Source organism: Apteryx rowi, unplaced genomic scaffold (assembly GCF_003343035.1).
Source record: "Apteryx rowi isolate R43461 unplaced genomic scaffold, aptRow1 scaffold_237, whole genome shotgun sequence".
Classification (NCBI taxonomy): Eukaryota; Metazoa; Chordata; class Aves; order Apterygiformes; family Apterygidae; genus Apteryx; species Apteryx rowi.
This window is the reverse complement of record NW_020448719.1, coordinates 617,900-636,205: the sequence shown is the minus strand read 5'-3', so window position 1 is coordinate 636,205 and position 18,306 is coordinate 617,900. Positions and strand designations below refer to the sequence as shown.

The 18,306-nt window shown below is 38.7% G+C and overlaps 1 protein-coding gene across 5 annotated transcripts in view; it reads left to right on the top strand.

The window, feature by feature from the left end:
- Nucleotides 1–18,306, top strand: part of FGD6 (FYVE, RhoGEF and PH domain containing 6) — a 78,468-nt gene that overhangs the window by 14,401 nt on the left and 45,761 nt on the right. For all 5 annotated transcript variants that reach the window (XR_003253539.1, XR_003253541.1, XR_003253540.1 and 2 more), the window contains exons 3-5: nucleotides 12,347–12,494; nucleotides 15,960–16,027; nucleotides 16,118–16,148. Coding sequence is in view for 2 of the 5 variants with exons in the window: in XM_026066099.1 (XP_025921884.1) it covers nucleotides 12,347–12,494; nucleotides 15,960–16,027; nucleotides 16,118–16,148 (247 nt within the window). In the remaining 3 variants the exon portion in view is untranslated. The remainder of the gene's footprint in view (nucleotides 1–12,346; nucleotides 12,495–15,959; nucleotides 16,028–16,117; nucleotides 16,149–18,306) is intronic.

Below are 18,306 nucleotides of genomic sequence, written 5' to 3'. Positions count from 1 at the left end.
TGCTTAGTGGTTAGCTATGTTAGGGAGGCTTTTGAAACAAGCACATTCCTGTTCAAAAGACTTTTCTTAAAAGTACTTAATTCATAAACTACTGCAGTATCTAAAATAGAATTTTTAAACATTTCTCTAACACTTATGCTTTCTAAAATTTGAATGCTAAAAATACTTTCTGGGTATTGAAGGTGCTGTATTTGGTGTATATATATGTACAAAAACATTTTCATAACCTTTAATAAAACCACATACAAAGAGAAGATAGTTTCTTGATGACAAGAGGCCAGGTGTGTGGATTATGGATTTCATCTGTTTCTTAAAAATTAGTTGTAATGGATTAGTGTAGTGTCTGGTCTGAAGAATACATGTTCCTCTTCCTCCACCAGCCCTACAATCTTGTCCCACCTTCTGGTCTTCCCCCTGTGCTTCCAGCCAGGTTCTGCCACCCCTAGTTGTGTATTAAATTCTTGCTCTGCAGTCACACCTCTGGTTTTAATGGAATAACTGAGTCAACGCATTACATTTCCTATAAGTCCTCCTTATCTTTAGTTATGTGTTATCACCGGGCTTCTTTTTTCTCCTTCCTTGTGCGTGCCTTTTTCTTCTCCCCCTTCTACCTTGCTGTCTCACATACGTGTAAGGCAGCTAGCACACCCCTGCCTGCTCGGAAGGCTTGGCGGCAAGGAGTGAGTCAGGGCCGCTTCCGTCGGCACTCCCGCCTCCGGGCCTCTGCCAGGCCCGGCTGGAAGCTGTGGGCAATGCCGTCCTTTGCACGTCACGAATACGCTCTCTTGCTGACTTCGCACATTCTGCTATTTTATAAACTATGAAGAAACGAATTATATAAAGAAGTTAGGGGTGTTTGATCAGCATCCTAATCAGTGAGAAACTTGTCCTGCTGGTAATATTGTTGCTTAAGAGTGTTAATGTTCTGGCGCGAGGATTTTAAGAAGGAAATGGGTGTATATATAAATGCTGGAGCTGTCATCCTGGGGTTGTACCCGGCTTGTGGACTCCTCTTGCAAATGGGTTAGTCATATCACAGTCCTCGCATCTGGAATGATTTGGTTAATTTTGTATTGTCTAGTTAGCTTTTTTTATAGTCCTAGAGTAGCATGCAAAACTACATGGAAGACTTAGAGTGGATCTTTTGCTCAGGAAGGCAAATGGGTTCGTCTCTTTCTTTTCTTGAGGGAGCCTTGATGCAAGAGTTTGTCTCTGTGGTCTGTTTTCCTAATGAGAGGAATTGTTTTCCTTAGCGTTGGGGTGGCTTTCAGTAGCTCAGGTCTATAATTTAGTCTGCTTGAAATAAAATGTGTACCCTATAAGAAGATATTTTTCTTTTTGGTACTCTCATGCAATCTGGGAAAATACATAAAACTTCTAAAGCACTTTGGGAGGAAAAAGTGCACTAATCATTTTTTAATCAAAATAAAAATGAACCTTTTTGCTTTAAAAGAATCTTGACAAACTGTGCAAGTGTGTTTGATATGTGCTGATTTCAGCTGTTTTGACATTGGGAAAAATATTGAGGTCCAATGCTTTCTTGCCATGAGAGGGGGAAAGAAAAAGTCAGAGAGAAATAAATCAGAAAACTAAGTTTTTCCAATACCAAATCCATTATTCTAGTACACAATCCAGTCTTGAAAATATTTGGAAAGTTTTGTGAAATGAAAACAATTGTGAAGATCTCAAAGCCTGTCATGAAAGAAAATATTTGTATTCTGTGTGGCTTTGATATTTCTTTCATCCCTTTTCAAGGGCTCCATATTGATTCTGATCTTGATAAAAGAAATGGAGAAGGCAGGTTGACATAGACCCGATGCATAGAAACCTTCTGACAGAATTGGAAAAGCAATAATGAAATATTTCTAATTTATCAGATGGTATTGCAACTGTTGCATAAAAATAGATGTTATTTAAGTTCTTGACATTATACTTTTGGGACTGTCTGTGTTTATGTGTGTATGAGAGAGCGCAAGCCAGCAATGGTGATGGAAATTAGATAGATCTTGACGAAATGCAGTCGCTGACTGCTAGGCCAGTCTCTCTGCTGCTTTAAAAAGGCTTTGCAGGGCTACTTTTTGTCACTGTCTTGTGCAATTTAAAAAACAGTGGCTTGTGACATGCAGTCCATACGCACCAAAACAGCCCTTTTGAGCATCAGTGCAGGATTTGTTATGAACTAAATGGTTAACTGCCGTCCTTCGTTTTCCACCAAAGAAGCGCTCACTGCAGATGGCAAAAATGTCCTGCGGGTGCTACTGCAATCGATCCTGCCAGTACAATACAAGGATGTCCCCATCCTTCCTCCCGATGATGCTGTGTCAGCTCCAATCGCTGGCTCTCACCTATGGAGCTGGCTGCCTTCGGGCCAGAGGGCAGCGCGGCGTGACGTAAGGAGGAGCCCAAAGTAAGCAAAGAAGTAAATAAAACCCCGTGTCCTTTAGCTCGTTTCCTAACTTCCCCATTTATGGCTAACAGGAACTCGGGTGTCACATACTTTCATGAATTAACCTCTTTTTCTCTCTTCTTTTACTCCACGTTTGCTCTTTCCTAATGTCAGCATTGTTTCTGCATATTTCCTTTCCTTAAGATGAAGGAAGCTAACTTTTTGTTACATATTTGACACTTAATGTTGGCCTTTATTCGCCTCCTCTAACATGGCTCTTCTTGTCTCCAGTTAACAACAATGGTATAAATAGCAGGTTAGGAAAACGTAGCTTCAGAGAGTATCTTAAATGTGGAATGGAAAGTCAAATATGAAATGAGAATTGATGAAAGACCCATTTATATGCTCAACAACAGCCTTTTCCTGTGAGTTATTTTCAGCGTTGGCTCAGGAAATGTGTTTGTGAAGCTCCTTAGTACTGTTTTGTACGGTGAAATTTTAACTGCAACAGGTCTAATGTATATGTAAATTAGATCGATTTGGGGGGGCATAAAACCAATGTAGGAAAAGAAAGCAGCCAAGATGCTAGCTTTTGGCTTTAAATGCAAACAGCGATATTAATATATATCCCAACATTTCCCAACATTTACCTTTGCTCTGATTAAACATGTCTTATTGTATAGACTTACAAAATTGTAAGTGGCTACTTTGTCTCAATGCAACAGACAAGATTTATATTAAGGAATATATATCTTCAGATACTAGAACCAAATCAGTTTCTTTTTAGAAATACTGATTTTACACAAGTGTTAATTTTCCTTGAAATGGTATCTTTGTGCTTATGAAAAATTGTTCCATCCCATCAAGCAGAATTAAAATGGACTAAAAAAAATTCTTTAAAGTGAATAAATAAAAGGAATGTTATCAAAACTTCTGTTTTGGTATCTACAGCCTGAGCCTGATGGTTTAGTGGTTTCAACTGTTCAGAGTTTGTTGATTTATTTATTTATTTCCCAGTGTTTTTTCTGCTGGTCAGGTGTTCCCGATTGATTTTGAGAGGAACTGAAAACTGTGAAAAGTTGAGAGGTGTCTAAATTCCCTTCTTCCTCCAACCTATGCAAAAGGTTGGGTGAAAAGAGAGCATGAGCCCAATCTTACAAGCAGCACAGTTATTCTTTATAGCCTGCATGGGTAGGTTCCAGCCAAATCGTTTCATCCTGTGTTTTCCAGCACACTCTTCAGGAAGCTGTGTCAGCTGGTATGCATGCAGGGAGCACCGTGTTTGAAAGTTAAGTCAGTCTGTGTTTATTTTAGAACTGAGTAACTCTATCTTTTGAGTACTCTGCAATTTAGCTTGCTTTTGCTGTCTTCTAGGTGTCTGACATGTAAAAGCTGGAGGGCAATGGGTTGCACATTATTTCTAAACTGAACGCGCAGCTTTTTGAAGAAACATATTCCAGTCCTGATTTCAGGGCTTAATTCACCAAATCATAAAAATAATCATCAGACAATATAGAAGACTTTTGGGGGCTTGAATTAACTTTGATTTTAGTGGAGAGACATAGTTAAACACTGGAATTTCATGGTAGCTCTGGCAAGGTAAAGTCAATTTTGTTTGAGACAGGTATTAATAAGAAAGGGCAAACTAGACCAAGTGAGAACAGAACCTCCTCTCTGATATGTTTGGTTTGAGATTTCATCACATTTTCATTACAGTTTTCTAGAATCATGTTCAGTGGTACTGGAGATGCGTGATAGGTATTTCCCCCCCTCCCCCCTTCATGTGAATGTGCCTGGCAATTAAAGTGTTATTTTGATTTTTCTGCTTCTGCTCCCCCTTCCCAATAAACATGTCTGCCTAGGGTCCGTGTTTGATATGGGTGGGTTAGAAGTTAGAGTAGCAGGTCCTGCTGTAGTTCAGTAGTCCTTCTTTAGTTATCACTCCCATGCCGGGACTTTCCCCAAAGGCGGGATCTGGCCCATTAAGTGTTGTTGATCACAGCTCTCCCTGTGACATAGGGCTGAAAACTGGACTTCATGATAAGAAGGGAAAGCAAAAAGATGTGATTTCTGCAAAGGCTTCACTGCCTGTTTTACCCAATCCACCTAACAAATAATCATAATGAAAAAATGGCAATATGAAGGATTCTCCCCCCTCTGACTTTATCAAGGCAATTCTCTTTATGTGTGTGTTTCTTAGCTACCTCGAATGGCACATTCAGGAATGTCTTATCCCTCAAATTTTGGGGTGGTGAGAGGAAGAACTGATACAGTGAATTATTTCTCTGTACCAGTCTCAAGGCAAGGGTTTAAATCCCTGTGTTTTGACATTGTGTTTCATCTGGTACTAATGCTCAGGACTGTCCCACATATCATCTTGGATTATATTCTGTTAAATTTGCATAATCTGTTTTGGCACGAGAGAGTAAGATGTGGCAGCTCCAGTGGAGCCAGTGTAACGCAGTGTTCTGCTTTCTGTGATTGTGCCTGCGTCGTGGTGCTTGGAAGTTGAACTGATGCGTTGTGAGACACCTGCAGCGTGTCTGAGATTGTTTGGACGATGTTACAGATCTTAAATATAATGGCTTGATTGAGAAAGAGAACCAATTTAAAAATAAGTCTTGTCAGAAAAGTTTTCACTAACAAGATTTTTTAAATCCTTTTTTTTTTTAATATGGCAATTCAATATTAAAATTAATATGGCATTTAATATTTTTGTACGGAGAGCATGGAAACATCTGAAGCATGCATATGTGTTTATGTTGAACTTTCCAAGGGATAGAGGAATTGTCAACAAATGGTCTAACAGAACTGAAACTGAAAAACACGTCTGTGAGTGCAGGAGGCCGTCTGCAATGAGAGCAGTCTTTATGCACCTCTGGCAGCAGGAGCTCCTGTTCTCAAATCTGAGCTGAACATGGAGATAATCTGACAGTTTACACCTTTTTTTTTTAACTGTGCTTTCTAAAATCTGGCAACGATGTATGTGCACAACTGTACTGATCATAATACCTGAGGTTAATAATAATTAAAAAAAATTATTAAAGGTGCAAAATTGATTAACTGTGAAACACATAGGAGCAAATGTCTTACTGCTTTTTACTTAGAATGGAAGCCAGATTTTCTTCTTGTTGTTGAGGAAAGAAAGAAGCAATGTCTTGACCTTAGGATAACAAACCCCCAAATAAATGCTGCCAGCTGAAAACACTAGGAGAGCCGAGTTCCAACAAGTCCGGTGTTGCAGCTTGCAACGTGCTTGGCCAAGTATAGAACCAGATGCCAGTGGTGTGATAGGAGAGGCTAAATGTGGTGGTAGCTCTCCTCAGAGCGTTTGTGAGCCCACTGCTGCCTGGAAAATCCAGGTGTGAGCAGACAGGGCCACGAGGTAAAAAGCAGGAGGAAGCAGCTGGTTCTTGGAAGCATTTGCAGCAGGAGCAAATTCCAGGCAGTGTCTCCTGAGCTCACGCTGAAACCAGTCATTTGCCCAGGAGGCAGCCGGCAGCTCTCGAAGTACAAGCTGCTCTTAACCAAAATCCATTTTACATAGACTGTCTTGAGCTTCTGTGTCGACAGTGTATCATGATGATCAAGGTTCTTGACTTCCTGTAAAATGTGTAGGTGCTTATGTGTGCTTACAGTATTTATAAAATGTTTAAAATAATTGTTTAAATTCTTAAAATTTTTAAAATGTAGTTGTAGAAACTACCCTGACTTTGGCAAAAACGCTTTCCAAGCCAGTTGCTCAGATGGATGCAGGTTATTTCTGTTTTCTAGATTTGGGATTCTTGAGGAGTCTGTTTATGCTTTGTATTTTAATAGTTTCCTTAGCGTTCCCTAACCAGCCAAGAGAGAATATACCCAGAACAAGTACAGGTGATGCAAATAATCTTTAATTCATTGGTCTAGTTTGCTTGCCTGTTGTTTTGTGGGTTTTTTTTTTTCTTTCTTTCTTTTAAGACTTTGGTTAAGGCTCTTTTATTCTTTAGCAAGATCAGCTATGGAAGGATAGCTCACAAAAGCAAGCAATGAAACTTAGAGGTATGATCTGTTCAGGGGGCTTTAAAAAGATACTTTTTAAAGGGAAGCAAAAGGGAAATCAGGATTAACTCTCATGTTCCCTAGCATCAGATCAATAAAAACCCTTTGTCTGTTGCCTTTTTTTTGTTGTTACTAGTCCTAATAATACAAGAGCTTGTTGAAATCAATGAGTTGTCACTGCAGAACTAGTGCTATAACTTTAAAACTATCTTCTTACAAATCCTATTTGAGAGGACGTTCTTCTATCTCACTCTCCCGCTGTGAAAAAGCACCTTTTTTGGCAGAGAAGTTGAAGCCCAAGTAGCTTGTCTGCAGTAAGGCATCCAATCCCTAGTGTCGGCAGCCAAGAGAGCACTGCGAGAGCTGCAGCAATATCCACTACAATTTCTGACCCTGTCCACTGCACCTGGATGGGTCTCAGCACAAGCTCTTTCCATCTGTGCTCCTATCACTAAAGCAAAGAAGTGACTGATGCTATAGGAATAACCAGGATACGTAAGCCACCTGATCCAGGCTGCATTTCATCCTCATTTACTGCTTAATGGTCAGGTATGCCTGAAAGAGAGCTGAAAGGCATAAAGAGGACACCGAGGGAGGGAATTTCGGTAAGAGCTAGAATGGTGGGCAGTTAGCATCATTCAGAAAATCTGAAATTTAAATTACAAGCTCAGTATGATGGGTTAGAGTCCAGGTGCATCTGGAGTGATATGAAGTTCATCTTTATGCTTTCCAGACTGGTTTGCACAAGGAAATATCTGCTAATGTTGGCTTGCTTAAGATGGTTGTGGAGTTAAGGTGTTGCTGTAAAATGTAACCCTTTAGAAAAATACATTAATTGATGCCTTTCCTTTTGTTAATCTTGAGATGATCACTAATCCCATTATATGCTTTCTTAAGACTTTCACAGGAGCTCTTTAGCAGTCTTGGCTATTATTCATTATTTAAGTGTTTTGCCAAGTATGCTTACTTTCTAGAACTGATTTCCTTGTTTTTCTCAGAAAACTGCAGTAAACCAGATAAGTATTAGATAAAGACAGTGTCTCAAATAAAATCAGAAGTATTAAGTTAAAGCAAAATAAAGTTTACTAAATGAAATCAGACGGAATTATTGATCAGGCAATCATTTCACTTCTGCTGTGGCACACTGTGAGGATGTTCCCAGAATGTCTTCTGTTGTCTTGAGCACCCATATTAAATAATTATTTAACCGTTTCTAGACCTTAACTTGAATTTTATACTTAAAAATTCTTTCTACTTTAAAAGAGAGGTTCTGAACCTAACACAAAAGAGTCCACAGAACTTTTTTTTTCTTTAGTCTAGTCTCTTAAGTCTTTTAGCCTTTGGGTTTCTCAGAAGCATATACCTAAGATCCATTGAGAGAATCAGTCAGTGAGGCTATTGCCTTACCTACAGCTATTACAAGTATAAGGAGTTATGAAAAATGTCACAGCCTTATCACTTATTTTCTCCACGGAGAGTCAATGTGGTTTTAGGTCTTAAAAGCAGTCGGACATTCCTTATTTATTGAAATTGATTGCATGGACTGAAAATATAAAAAAATTAAAATGGATGAAAAGCAATAGTAATTGTTACCTCTCTGGAGGAAAGTGAGATGCAAGTAACTATGAAATGTTTGTAATGAAATATAACTGTAGAAAAAAAGATTTGAGATGAAATATACTGCGGTGTGCTTGTGTGTATTTTTAGTTGATTATAAATTTCAGATAGTGTGATTTTTGTCTATATGTTGAAGGCTGTCTAAACATATTTGATGAAATAATGGAGGGAGAGATGGAAGTAGTATAAAGATGCTGAGAGACACTCCTGTGAAGAGCATGGGCACCTTTTTCAAAATAACAAAAAGACGAGTGATAAATTCTATGAATTTAGCAGAATTTTGTGTGCGAGGACTGCTCATTTGTCACCCCTACAGAATTCTGAGTACTTATCAAAAGTAGAAAAAACTCTTAAAAATAATGAAAATCCTAAAGAAATGAGTATAAAGGAGTGGTAGTAGTGTGGAAGAACCTATTAAATGCTTTGGAGCTGCGGAAACTTGCTTTAGTAGATGTGTTGATGCTAGCACATGATGTAATTCTAATATACTGTAAGATGCTTAATGTTTAGGCATTGCGTAGCAGACACTGTCTTTGAATCATCTCGGTCATGCTTAAAATACTACTTGCCTTCTAAATGCGTCAGGAACTAAGTAAGTTTTTTTGGTCATCCTTTGAAAGCAATAATATTTTGTTGCTGGTTTGGGTAGGATTTTTTTTCCTGGATGGAACAGTTTGATGGCAGTTCTTTATAAATTTTGACAATTTATCTTGCTGTATGTCTGACTAGGACATGCATGTTTTGTTTCATTAATATCTTACTATAGGACTAGGAAAATATAGCATAATATAAATGTTTCATCCCATAATCTACTCCATTATGAAGCAAATTAACACTCTCTTAATTTTGTGTGTCAAATAAAAAAGCCCCACATCTATATTTAGGTAACTTGCTCACATGATATGACAAGATATTCTTACTCAGTGGACAGTACAGTGAGTTGGCAATGATGATGTTTCACATGACTGATAATGCAGAAGTTTCTCTTACTTGTGCTGTGGGTAGGACAAAATATGTGATGAAGAGGGAACAAGATAGAAATAGGAATTTTGAGGATTGTGCGAACTTCAAAAATCAGAAGAGCTGCTTAAAAAATAACCCCTACTGCATGCCTGGGACACTTTGGAAAATGAGAATTAATACATGGTAGAAGAGCCTTTATTTATTTAAAGATTTACTGCTATTTCCAAACTAATTTAAAGGCTACAAGGAATTTCACTTAGTCTAGAAATAACTTTTAGGGAAATTATGTATATTTATGGTATAGATGACTTAAGAAGTAAAGCACAGAAAGAGTAATCAGTAAATGCAAAACTGCTTCTGTTCAGGACAGAAAAGCCATAGCATGTGTGATGAAAGAGTAGGACAAAAGGTACAGGCATGTTTCTCCAACGCATGGTTGGTAAAGACTAATGAAGATACTGACAATGTCCAGGTGGTCTTTGGAGTCCCAAAGCAAAGCCACAGGTACCAGCGGGAGTAGCTCTACCCATGCCTATAATACTGCGTCCTATTCCTGAACAGCCAGGTTATTTGATTCTGGGAAATTTCTACGTGTGAACTGATTTTTAACCATGAATCATCTAATCCACTGTGGGTTTATTTTTTTTTTGGTTTTTTAACGGGAAAGGGGAGGCAAAAAAAGACTGCCTGTATCCAGTGAAAGAACCTGAGGGCTGTGTTGGGCTGTGAGCCCCTGCCCTTTAGAGTTGGCAGTATTCTAGTGAATACACTATAAAGATTTGCAGGTGCTTTGGCTGCCCAGGCAGATGATATAAGTAAGATCTGGTAGAGCGGTTCTCTTGGCTCTCGTAGTTTTCTTTAGAGGTGTAATAGGTGGCATATGCAGTCGCTCTGTGTGTGTGTGTGTATGTGTGTAAACACACAGACCCCACAAATGCAAGAAAAGCAGCTTACTCCTTAAACATTTTTGGTGATTCACAGGAAGGAAAAAAATGTATTTTCTGAATGACTCTAACCTGAGAACACTTACTAAACATCCTGATTAATTAGTAGCTAATTATTAATTTTTCTGAGTAGTTTTTAGTAAAAATTTCCATTAAATAAGCTGATGATTCCTCCGTTGAAAAAAATTCTTCCCCTACCACAGGCCAACTAAGTTGATCCTCATCCTTCTGGGCAAGGAAGAGTTGTCAGCTGATCCAGAAGTTCTCTATTATTTTCTGACCAGCAGGTGCTATTCCGGTCACTTGACTGTACATTAGATAGGCTAGTCAAGGAGTTTTCTGACCTGCTAAAGTTAACAGCTACCTGAGGAACTGTCAGAGGCCTGCTAACGCACTTCCATGAGAAGTTCCAGTGAAAAGCTGCTCTTCTTTTGCCTTCCTGAAGCTCCTACAGTGTCTGCGGGGGAGGAAGTCCCTGGAATACGTCATGGGTTGTGACGCTCAGCAGGGGCCTCTCTGCCGGCTTCTCTCCTACCCGCGAAGGTGGCCGATTCCAGGCTGTGATACCTGGGTGCTGCCGCGTGCCCTTGGTGCTGCAGCCCTCTCCCGGCTCCTTGCTTGGATTCGGTGATGACCTCACGGTCTTTCTCCCCGAATCAAGGTTCAGGTTGGGATGACAGTAACTGGTTGTTTCCCTAGGTTTTCCTGTGTCATTTTAGTAGAACCAAGCTATTTTAATATTTCTATGTCTTTGCGGCTGACAAAAGGTCTGTCCACAGGCCAGCTTATCTTGTCTTCATCTCTAAATATATTTCCACTTGTGATCAGCATTTGTTCACTGGGGGGGCTGGGGAGGGGATATGTGTGGTTTGAGTCAGTGGGTTTTTTGCTGTTGTTGTTTTGTTTTAACTCTGCACTAAGCATTGAATAATTGACACCTTGCTGTGCCTGCCGGAGCATCCTTGCACAGCTGGTATTCTTTATTTCTTCTGTTTGGGAAAAGGTTCCTGGCAGACAGTTTCCATGGCGTCCGCATGGACATGTTTTCTTTCTGGTAACAGTGGCTTTCAGAGGTAGTGAGTGTAAGAATTGCCCCCCCCCCCATTTGCTTTCTTGGGATTTAAAGCTGGCAAAATACAAGATAAGTCGTGAACATCCCTTACACTGGGATGCACAGGTTGTCTGTGTGAAGAAATATACAGTCCTGAAAGATGTTAGCTGCTGCACAAAATTAGGTTTTGATCAACACAATGAGATTTGTGCTGGCTAAGACGGGTTGGGGGCAGGTTTCTGGATTTGTTGTTTGTTTCGTAGAGTGGCTAGTCCCTTTTGTTTCATATATCGCAACAAGCCTGTGGCATCTCAGCATCTTTGTAGGCTTTGGCACATCTATTTTATGGATTTAGACACTGCTTTATTGTAACTTGGAATTATCAGATGTTCCCAACGATTGAAGGTAGGAGCTCAGGGATTTGCAGTGTTTCTGTGTGACTTTATCAAAAGTTTATCAAAACTGTTTCCTCTAGGCTCTTTCTTTTTGTCTTTATCTCTCCCTACTTGCCCCCCCCCCCTTTATTTTCTTCTAGAAATGCATTTCTTAAATTCCTACTAAAGGTGTCAAGGCTAGTTAGAGGAAGAAGGCTGTGTGCTTGTCTCATGAAATTTCAGTACGTTGCAAATGTGGCTAAAGCTAATGAAAAGAGACACCTCTGTAATCATGCTACAGCAACAGAACAAGATTACTTTTTATAGCTTTGGCAGCTACCTGGAAGGTGTCTGTCCCTGAGGGATGGGGGGTTTGAATCACGAAAGGTTCCACGTTTTTAAGAGCTGAGAATGAATTGGGCAGAACAGTTCTAACATTGCCATCCCTGATGTGGTGGTTTAGCTAGCTTATGCTTTGATAAACAAGATTGTGTGTGTCTATATATGTAGGTATACACAAGAATCTAGAGTTTCAGACAAAAAATTCCAGTAGGAGTACCATGTCTGGAACAAGTCCTGACATTATGAGAGAGAGGAGAGCAAGAAGTCTAAGATCTTTTTTTAAATCCTTACAACACATGATATAAATGTTGCACTATACGTGCACAAAGCAGTAAGGGAACAGAGTAACCAAATTTCGCTCTCAGTGGTGATGCAGGTAGACTGTGAAGGACGCGAATAATGTAAATTCTCCAAAGGTCCTGTGGCTTTTGGCCACAGTGTCAGCAAGCATTGTACAAATCTCAGTGTAGATGAAACATTCCAGAGTTCCACTGTGTAAAATCCTACCGCTGTCTTCTTCCTCTGGTCTCAGTGCCTCTGATAACAAGTAGATGAGTTATTGTGGTATAAAATAGAAAGCTCTTTATTTAAATAAAGTCTAGTGTATTTATCAACTACATTTTCCTTATAGGACATCAGAGGAGCACCATGATCGTCCTAGCGTGGTAATGGGAGATCTTCAGTCAGATGAAGAAGATATCATGAATAGTTCTGATGAAGATGATGACACAAATTCTGATTCCAGCAAAGGGGAGCTGGATCCTCAAGAAGATAAACAGGTATCTTTTTATTTTTTGAAACTGTTCCTTACTCTTATGCTGCTTTGTTTAAAAAAACAAAACAAAACAAAAAAAAGTCAATAAGAGGCATTGAATCAAAGTAACTCGACATATTTCTTTTTTCCATTCTTATAGTTTCGTTTTTTCTGAAGTTTTAATTTGTGTACACTAGCCTGATATCAAGAGACTAAGTTTAGAAATATGCCATTAGAAAGTGTGTGTTGCCTGACACATTCATTCTTAATCTTTCACTGAGTTGTAGAGTTATAGACCTACCCACCATGCCCTTCTCATACAAAGTTACATGTACAGATGTATATTTAGATGTTGGTTTGAAACAAACTTGTAAATACTCTTTAATGAGGCTGTCTCCTCCTCACAGATCCCAGAGTGCACAATGTCTCTTGTGCACTGAACATCTGAAGTCAACTGTTTGATTTGTCAGCATTGGTAAAGCCCAAGCGAAGGGGCTAGAAGAATGTTGCAAGGTCCAAAGAGGTCCTTCTGAAAAATCTCTTGGTAGTTGTAGTTTTGTTCATATGGTCCTATTTCAGGGGAATTTTGGCTCTATGAAGTGAAGGCTGTGTTCCAATAACTACTTCCATCTCTGCAGACAGCTTTCCTGCATTCAAACGTTCTTCTCATAAACCTGCCAAATCGCTGTTTGACACAAAGCATACAGATGATTGTTAACTAGTTTTTCGTTCTTCCTTTTCAAATGACCTGAATACACAGAGGGCTCATCCCGCTTTTCAGCATTTCAGTTCCTTATTCACTGCATTGATATTGAGGAGACACAATTAATGTGCATGTGAGGCCTGAGGGTTGTAGGGCCACAGAGCATTGAAGAGGTGAAGGACACAGTTAACTGTTATGGCCAAGATCTGACCTTCTGCTAATTTCTGAGAGTGCTGGATTGGAATGATTTGCCCTATTTTAATCTTGTTTCTCTTTTTTTTTCTTTTTTTTTTTCTTCAAATTGGGAGCAGGGAGATAGAACTTCGTTTTGATCTAAATAGTTAACGGTAGAGGTTTGATCCCACTCCTTGGGGATTACTAACTTTCTTAAATCCTAAGGGTTTACAGTCCTGGAAGTCCTGAAATCTGCCTGCCTGTAAAATCTTTCCCTCTCCTCAGTAACAGTCCTAGCAGCTCTGAAGGCACTTAATCTCATCCCAGATGAAGTATGGTTTCCCTTGTTGGTAGAGTATGACCTCAGATATATTTGCCTCCTTTATTTCATTTATTTGTTTTTTTTAAGGTAGTAATGAGACTTTCCAAAGATGGAAGAGATGACTTGATGATGCTGTCTCAGATTTGAGTTTCTTGATAGTGTGCTGAAACAGAGTTTCATTTAATCAAATCTTCCAAGAGGAATAAATTGGGGGAGGGAAAGAGAGCCAAGAGAAAAGCTTGTTTCTGTGAAATGAACCAGAACAGTATCTGTATATGAGCTAAAATTACCTTGTGTGTCTCTAGAATTGTCCTCCTCAGTCTTTCATGACAGAGTTTTACAGGAAGATATCGCTGTTAGGAAGCTTCTTAGGTTTCCTGGAACGTGCATTGGTAATTCCAGGTAATTCAGAACTTGCTGTGAAGCATCTGTTCTTCAGCTTGCTTCAGCTGGCCTGTGGCACATGGAGCTGGTGGCAGAAGATTAGCAACGATCCGCTCCTTGCTTAAAGCTTCCTAACAGCTTCTGCAGCTGCAGAAGAAAATGAAACAATCTCTGCATTGGTGACCAGCTGTTTTTGTTTTGTCTTACCACAAGCATCTGGCTGCTTTGATGCTTTTAATCCTTTAAAGGCGATAACGTTCCTTCCTATACAGTGTCTTGAGGCAGAAAGCCCAGGTTATATCCTTTCAGTTTTCAGATTAGGCTGTTTTTAGGCCCAGAGTATCTTTTGACTGAACAAATACAAAGTGGCCTTTTCAGTGCCAGCTGGTATGTGAAAAGTCTCTCAAATTAGGTTGAAAACAGTGGCGATAGTTCATTTTGTAATTGTTTTGCATTAGCATCTTATTCATGAAATACTAATTTTCAGCTGGTTTGCAACTGTCAGTTCTACAATGAATGGCAGATATCTTGCTTTGTGTAACTGGATTATTTGTAAATTCAGTCTTGTGGTATATCAGCTGTGCTTTCTAAAAAGGCATCAAGGCATGAGGAGGAGTGTTTTAGAAATAAAATCCCAGCTCTTTGTGTGTAGCTGTATATATAGTATATAAAATCTAGAATGTATTTTGCATATATTTGATGTGATGCCAAATTACTAAAAATTAAATTAATTATTTTTTAAATTTAGATTTATTGAATTTAACAACATTGTTAAAACCATCCTATGAATATCATAGGTTTCACAGTTTGACTTCTAGCACTTGGGAATTCTTTATAGGTTTGGAGAAGAACTAAAACTCCAGAGGAATCTTGCAGCATGCTGCTTATGAATCAGAAGTCTGTATGCAATGCCACTGATGCCTACTTTTGAAGACACACTGTTCAATGTCTACGTTACACTACCATATCCAATACAGCCTCGCTAGGATTTCCACTGCATTTGTGTGGTGTACCTTATGATGTTTTAGTCCTCCTCATCCATGCTCTTTCTTTGAAGCCCATTGAAATGAAAGCCTAAATATGTAATAGATATAGTGCCAGCTGGCAGCAGAGAAGCATACTGCTAACCATAAGTGCTGTTATGGAGAAAGATTTTATTTATCTGGGGGAAATTTTAATGGAGTTACACTGGTGTAAAAACATTTGCATCCTGACATCTACCCCCTTTTGCTTTGCTGTGGCTGTTCCTTCTATCTGATGAACAGTAGCACTGATTTGTGCAAGTTGTATGTGTGCATGCACAAAAGTCAGCAACATTTACACGGAGCCTCAGGTTACAAGAGACGAACTTCTACAGTTTTGCCGTATAGTTGCTAAGTAGGTGAACCTGAATCCAGCAACTTTTTTTACTAGACTGTGAAAAGTTGACTTTTCTCTTCTTTGTGATGTTTTTCTCCTTTCATCTTCTGCAGAAAGTCTGTATTTAGTGTAAGATGTGCCTGAAAGCCATCTGAGATTTCTGCAAATACTACTGTTGCTGTATTCATCAGTAAAAAAAATGTGAATAATATACATTATCCATACTTTATTTCTTTTAATAACCAATAGCTATCACTTTTTAGGGCCTTATTCATTATGTGCTTCAGTGCTTCCTGTAATAATTAAATAGGAAGGCTGATAGTTATATGAAAACTAATTTTTAGCTAATATTGTTATTCCCAGCTATAAGCTAAACTGAATTTCACATGGATCCTGGAAAGCCAGGAGATTTCCAAGCAGTATAAAATACTTTTTATTGAAAATAACTAGTGAATATCTACATTGGATTTGAGAAACTAGTAGGCTGAAATGATCTTCACTACAGTTTTAGTAGGTGTGCATAGTATAACTTATAATTTTATTTGCAGAGTAAGGCAGCTGGAAAGAAAACAAAAGTTTACCATATTGCCAAGGAGATCATGAGCTCAGAGAAAGTGTAAGTGTCAATTCTAAACTTAACACCTCCTCAGTTTATTTTAATTGTGTATTTCAGATGTAACTATTTGCTTTTTCTTGTTTTTGATAGGTTTGTGGATGTGCTAAAGCTCTTACACATTGTAAGTATCTATACAATTTTTGTTTTTTCTTTCACTGGTCTCATCCATTAAAGTTCAATGTTTAGGTTTTATTACAGTGAATGTCATTTTTTTCCTACAGTGTTTACATGTTCAAAACATAAAAATTAATCTAATTCAGCAGAAATTTAAAGTTCCAGATTTTTTATAATGGGTGAATATTTTGGTGGTTTCTTCCCCTTCTCCCTCCTCAGTTTTAATGCACGCAGTATTCCAGTTGAGTGCGGTACTGCCTGAATATTGAAAATGGAATGTACATCCATTTATGCTAATAGGCACCTAATTTATAAACCGGCTTGTACTGTAGCAACAAAAACCAAATCTTTCTTTCATAAATCTTCGGTTAGAATAACTTTTAAACTAGTGGATTTTTTGACCTAATTTATGTTTAGAAATGATGCATAAAAATACACGTTCTTTAGGTAATATAGCTAATTAGCTCTCTTTGTGTTTGTCACCATGGCATTATTTTTTTTTAGGCTGCAGTATTTTGACTGATACTTGCTTCCTGATAACAGCTGTGATTGCAGTGCACACAATAGTGATGTTCACAGCAAGGGCTGGGTATTTATTCCTTGCTCATGCAGACCAATGATCTGTTAAACATGCTGCGTAGAAGATGATAAAATAGTAAATTAATGAAGAATTTAGCTGTCTTTAGCACCATCTGATGTGATTTCTGAAAACCTCTAAGTCATATGTATGTACTGTTTTATCACTCTAATAAGTGCAAGCATAGTAATTTTTCCTTGGGCGACAGACGTAGTTATATTGCAAACAGATGCGTTTGAGTCTCTTGAGAAGCTTGGTCTGTGAAACTGGGAACAAAGACTCTTGTGTATGGATGTGTACGATCCTGTAAAAAGGAGATCTTCCAGGCAACAAAAAAATTACCACACCATTTGCTGATTCCTCTCTTGCCTTCCATCTAAGTAATTGATTTTCCTGTTTTGTTGGGGCTTGATTTTAAAATGCTGGGTCAAACGTTTGTGGCCAATGTATAACTTATAGTCAACATAGTTCCTACTACAGAACTGAAGTTTAAATGCTGGTTAAAGGAAGAGAATTGGTCTAATGAGTATTGACAAGTTTTAAGTTATGTGATTTTATTTATTTTTTTCATGCATGGAGCTTGTACCTTAAAAAGTGTCTTTGCTTTTCAGTGTGCCAGTTCTTGAAAATATATTTTCAGCTAACGTGTACAGTACTGGAAGCAAAGGCCATTGGGGTGGAAGAAGCAGACAAATGGAGGAAGAGCGTGGGCAAGGGAAGGTAGTGTAGGGAGCTGAGGAAGTTTCTGGTATAAACGTCTTAAGATGGTCTGCACATAGGTAAATCTGCAGTGTTGTAGAGTGTATTCTGCTTTGTTTTAATGGATAACTCGCAACTCTACCCATGACAGTATGTTAGTTTCTAGCTGCCAAATACAAACACGTTAGAAATGTTCTTGTTGGCTAGCAATAACAGATTGATACGTATTCAGCCTAATCTAACAAGGGAGGATGGTAGGCTGGGAGTCAAGGAAACGCGCTGTTCTCACCTTTGCCTTTGGTCCACCGTGTGAACCTTGGTAAGTGCTTTTGTCAGAGCGGGCACTACTTTTGAGCGAAGCGTGTGCACCTGTTCTTCATTAAACACATTTGCTATAGTTGAGAAAAGTTATAGAAACACATTATTTACAGAGTGGTAGATTTGAAGATTTTGAATGTTCATCACAGACATTAAATCTGTTTACTTACTCATATTATTATGGATAATATGTAAATATTGGTAAAACTGCCATTTTGATTCCACCTCTACTGAACTACATTGGCTTACTGGCTTTAGTGTCAGAATTACTAACTGCCAGTCAAGCAACCTCTGACAGATTTCTGAAAGTAAAAACTAGGTTCTCCCCACACTGGGCTGCTTCGCCCATAGTAAAGATTTGGTCTGTTAGATGAGGTTTCATTACACCTTCTGAACCCTCTCTTAGTGTTTTTCCAAAGAGTAAATGCTTGAAATTTAGTGACCAAGTCCATTAGCAATGCACTGAAACTGATAATATTCTGCTTAGTCTGCCTTACTGATGCTAGTTAATGCAGGTACTCTTAGTACAGCCAGGTAAGCGAGGTGGTGGAGTTGCTCTTTATGTGAGAGA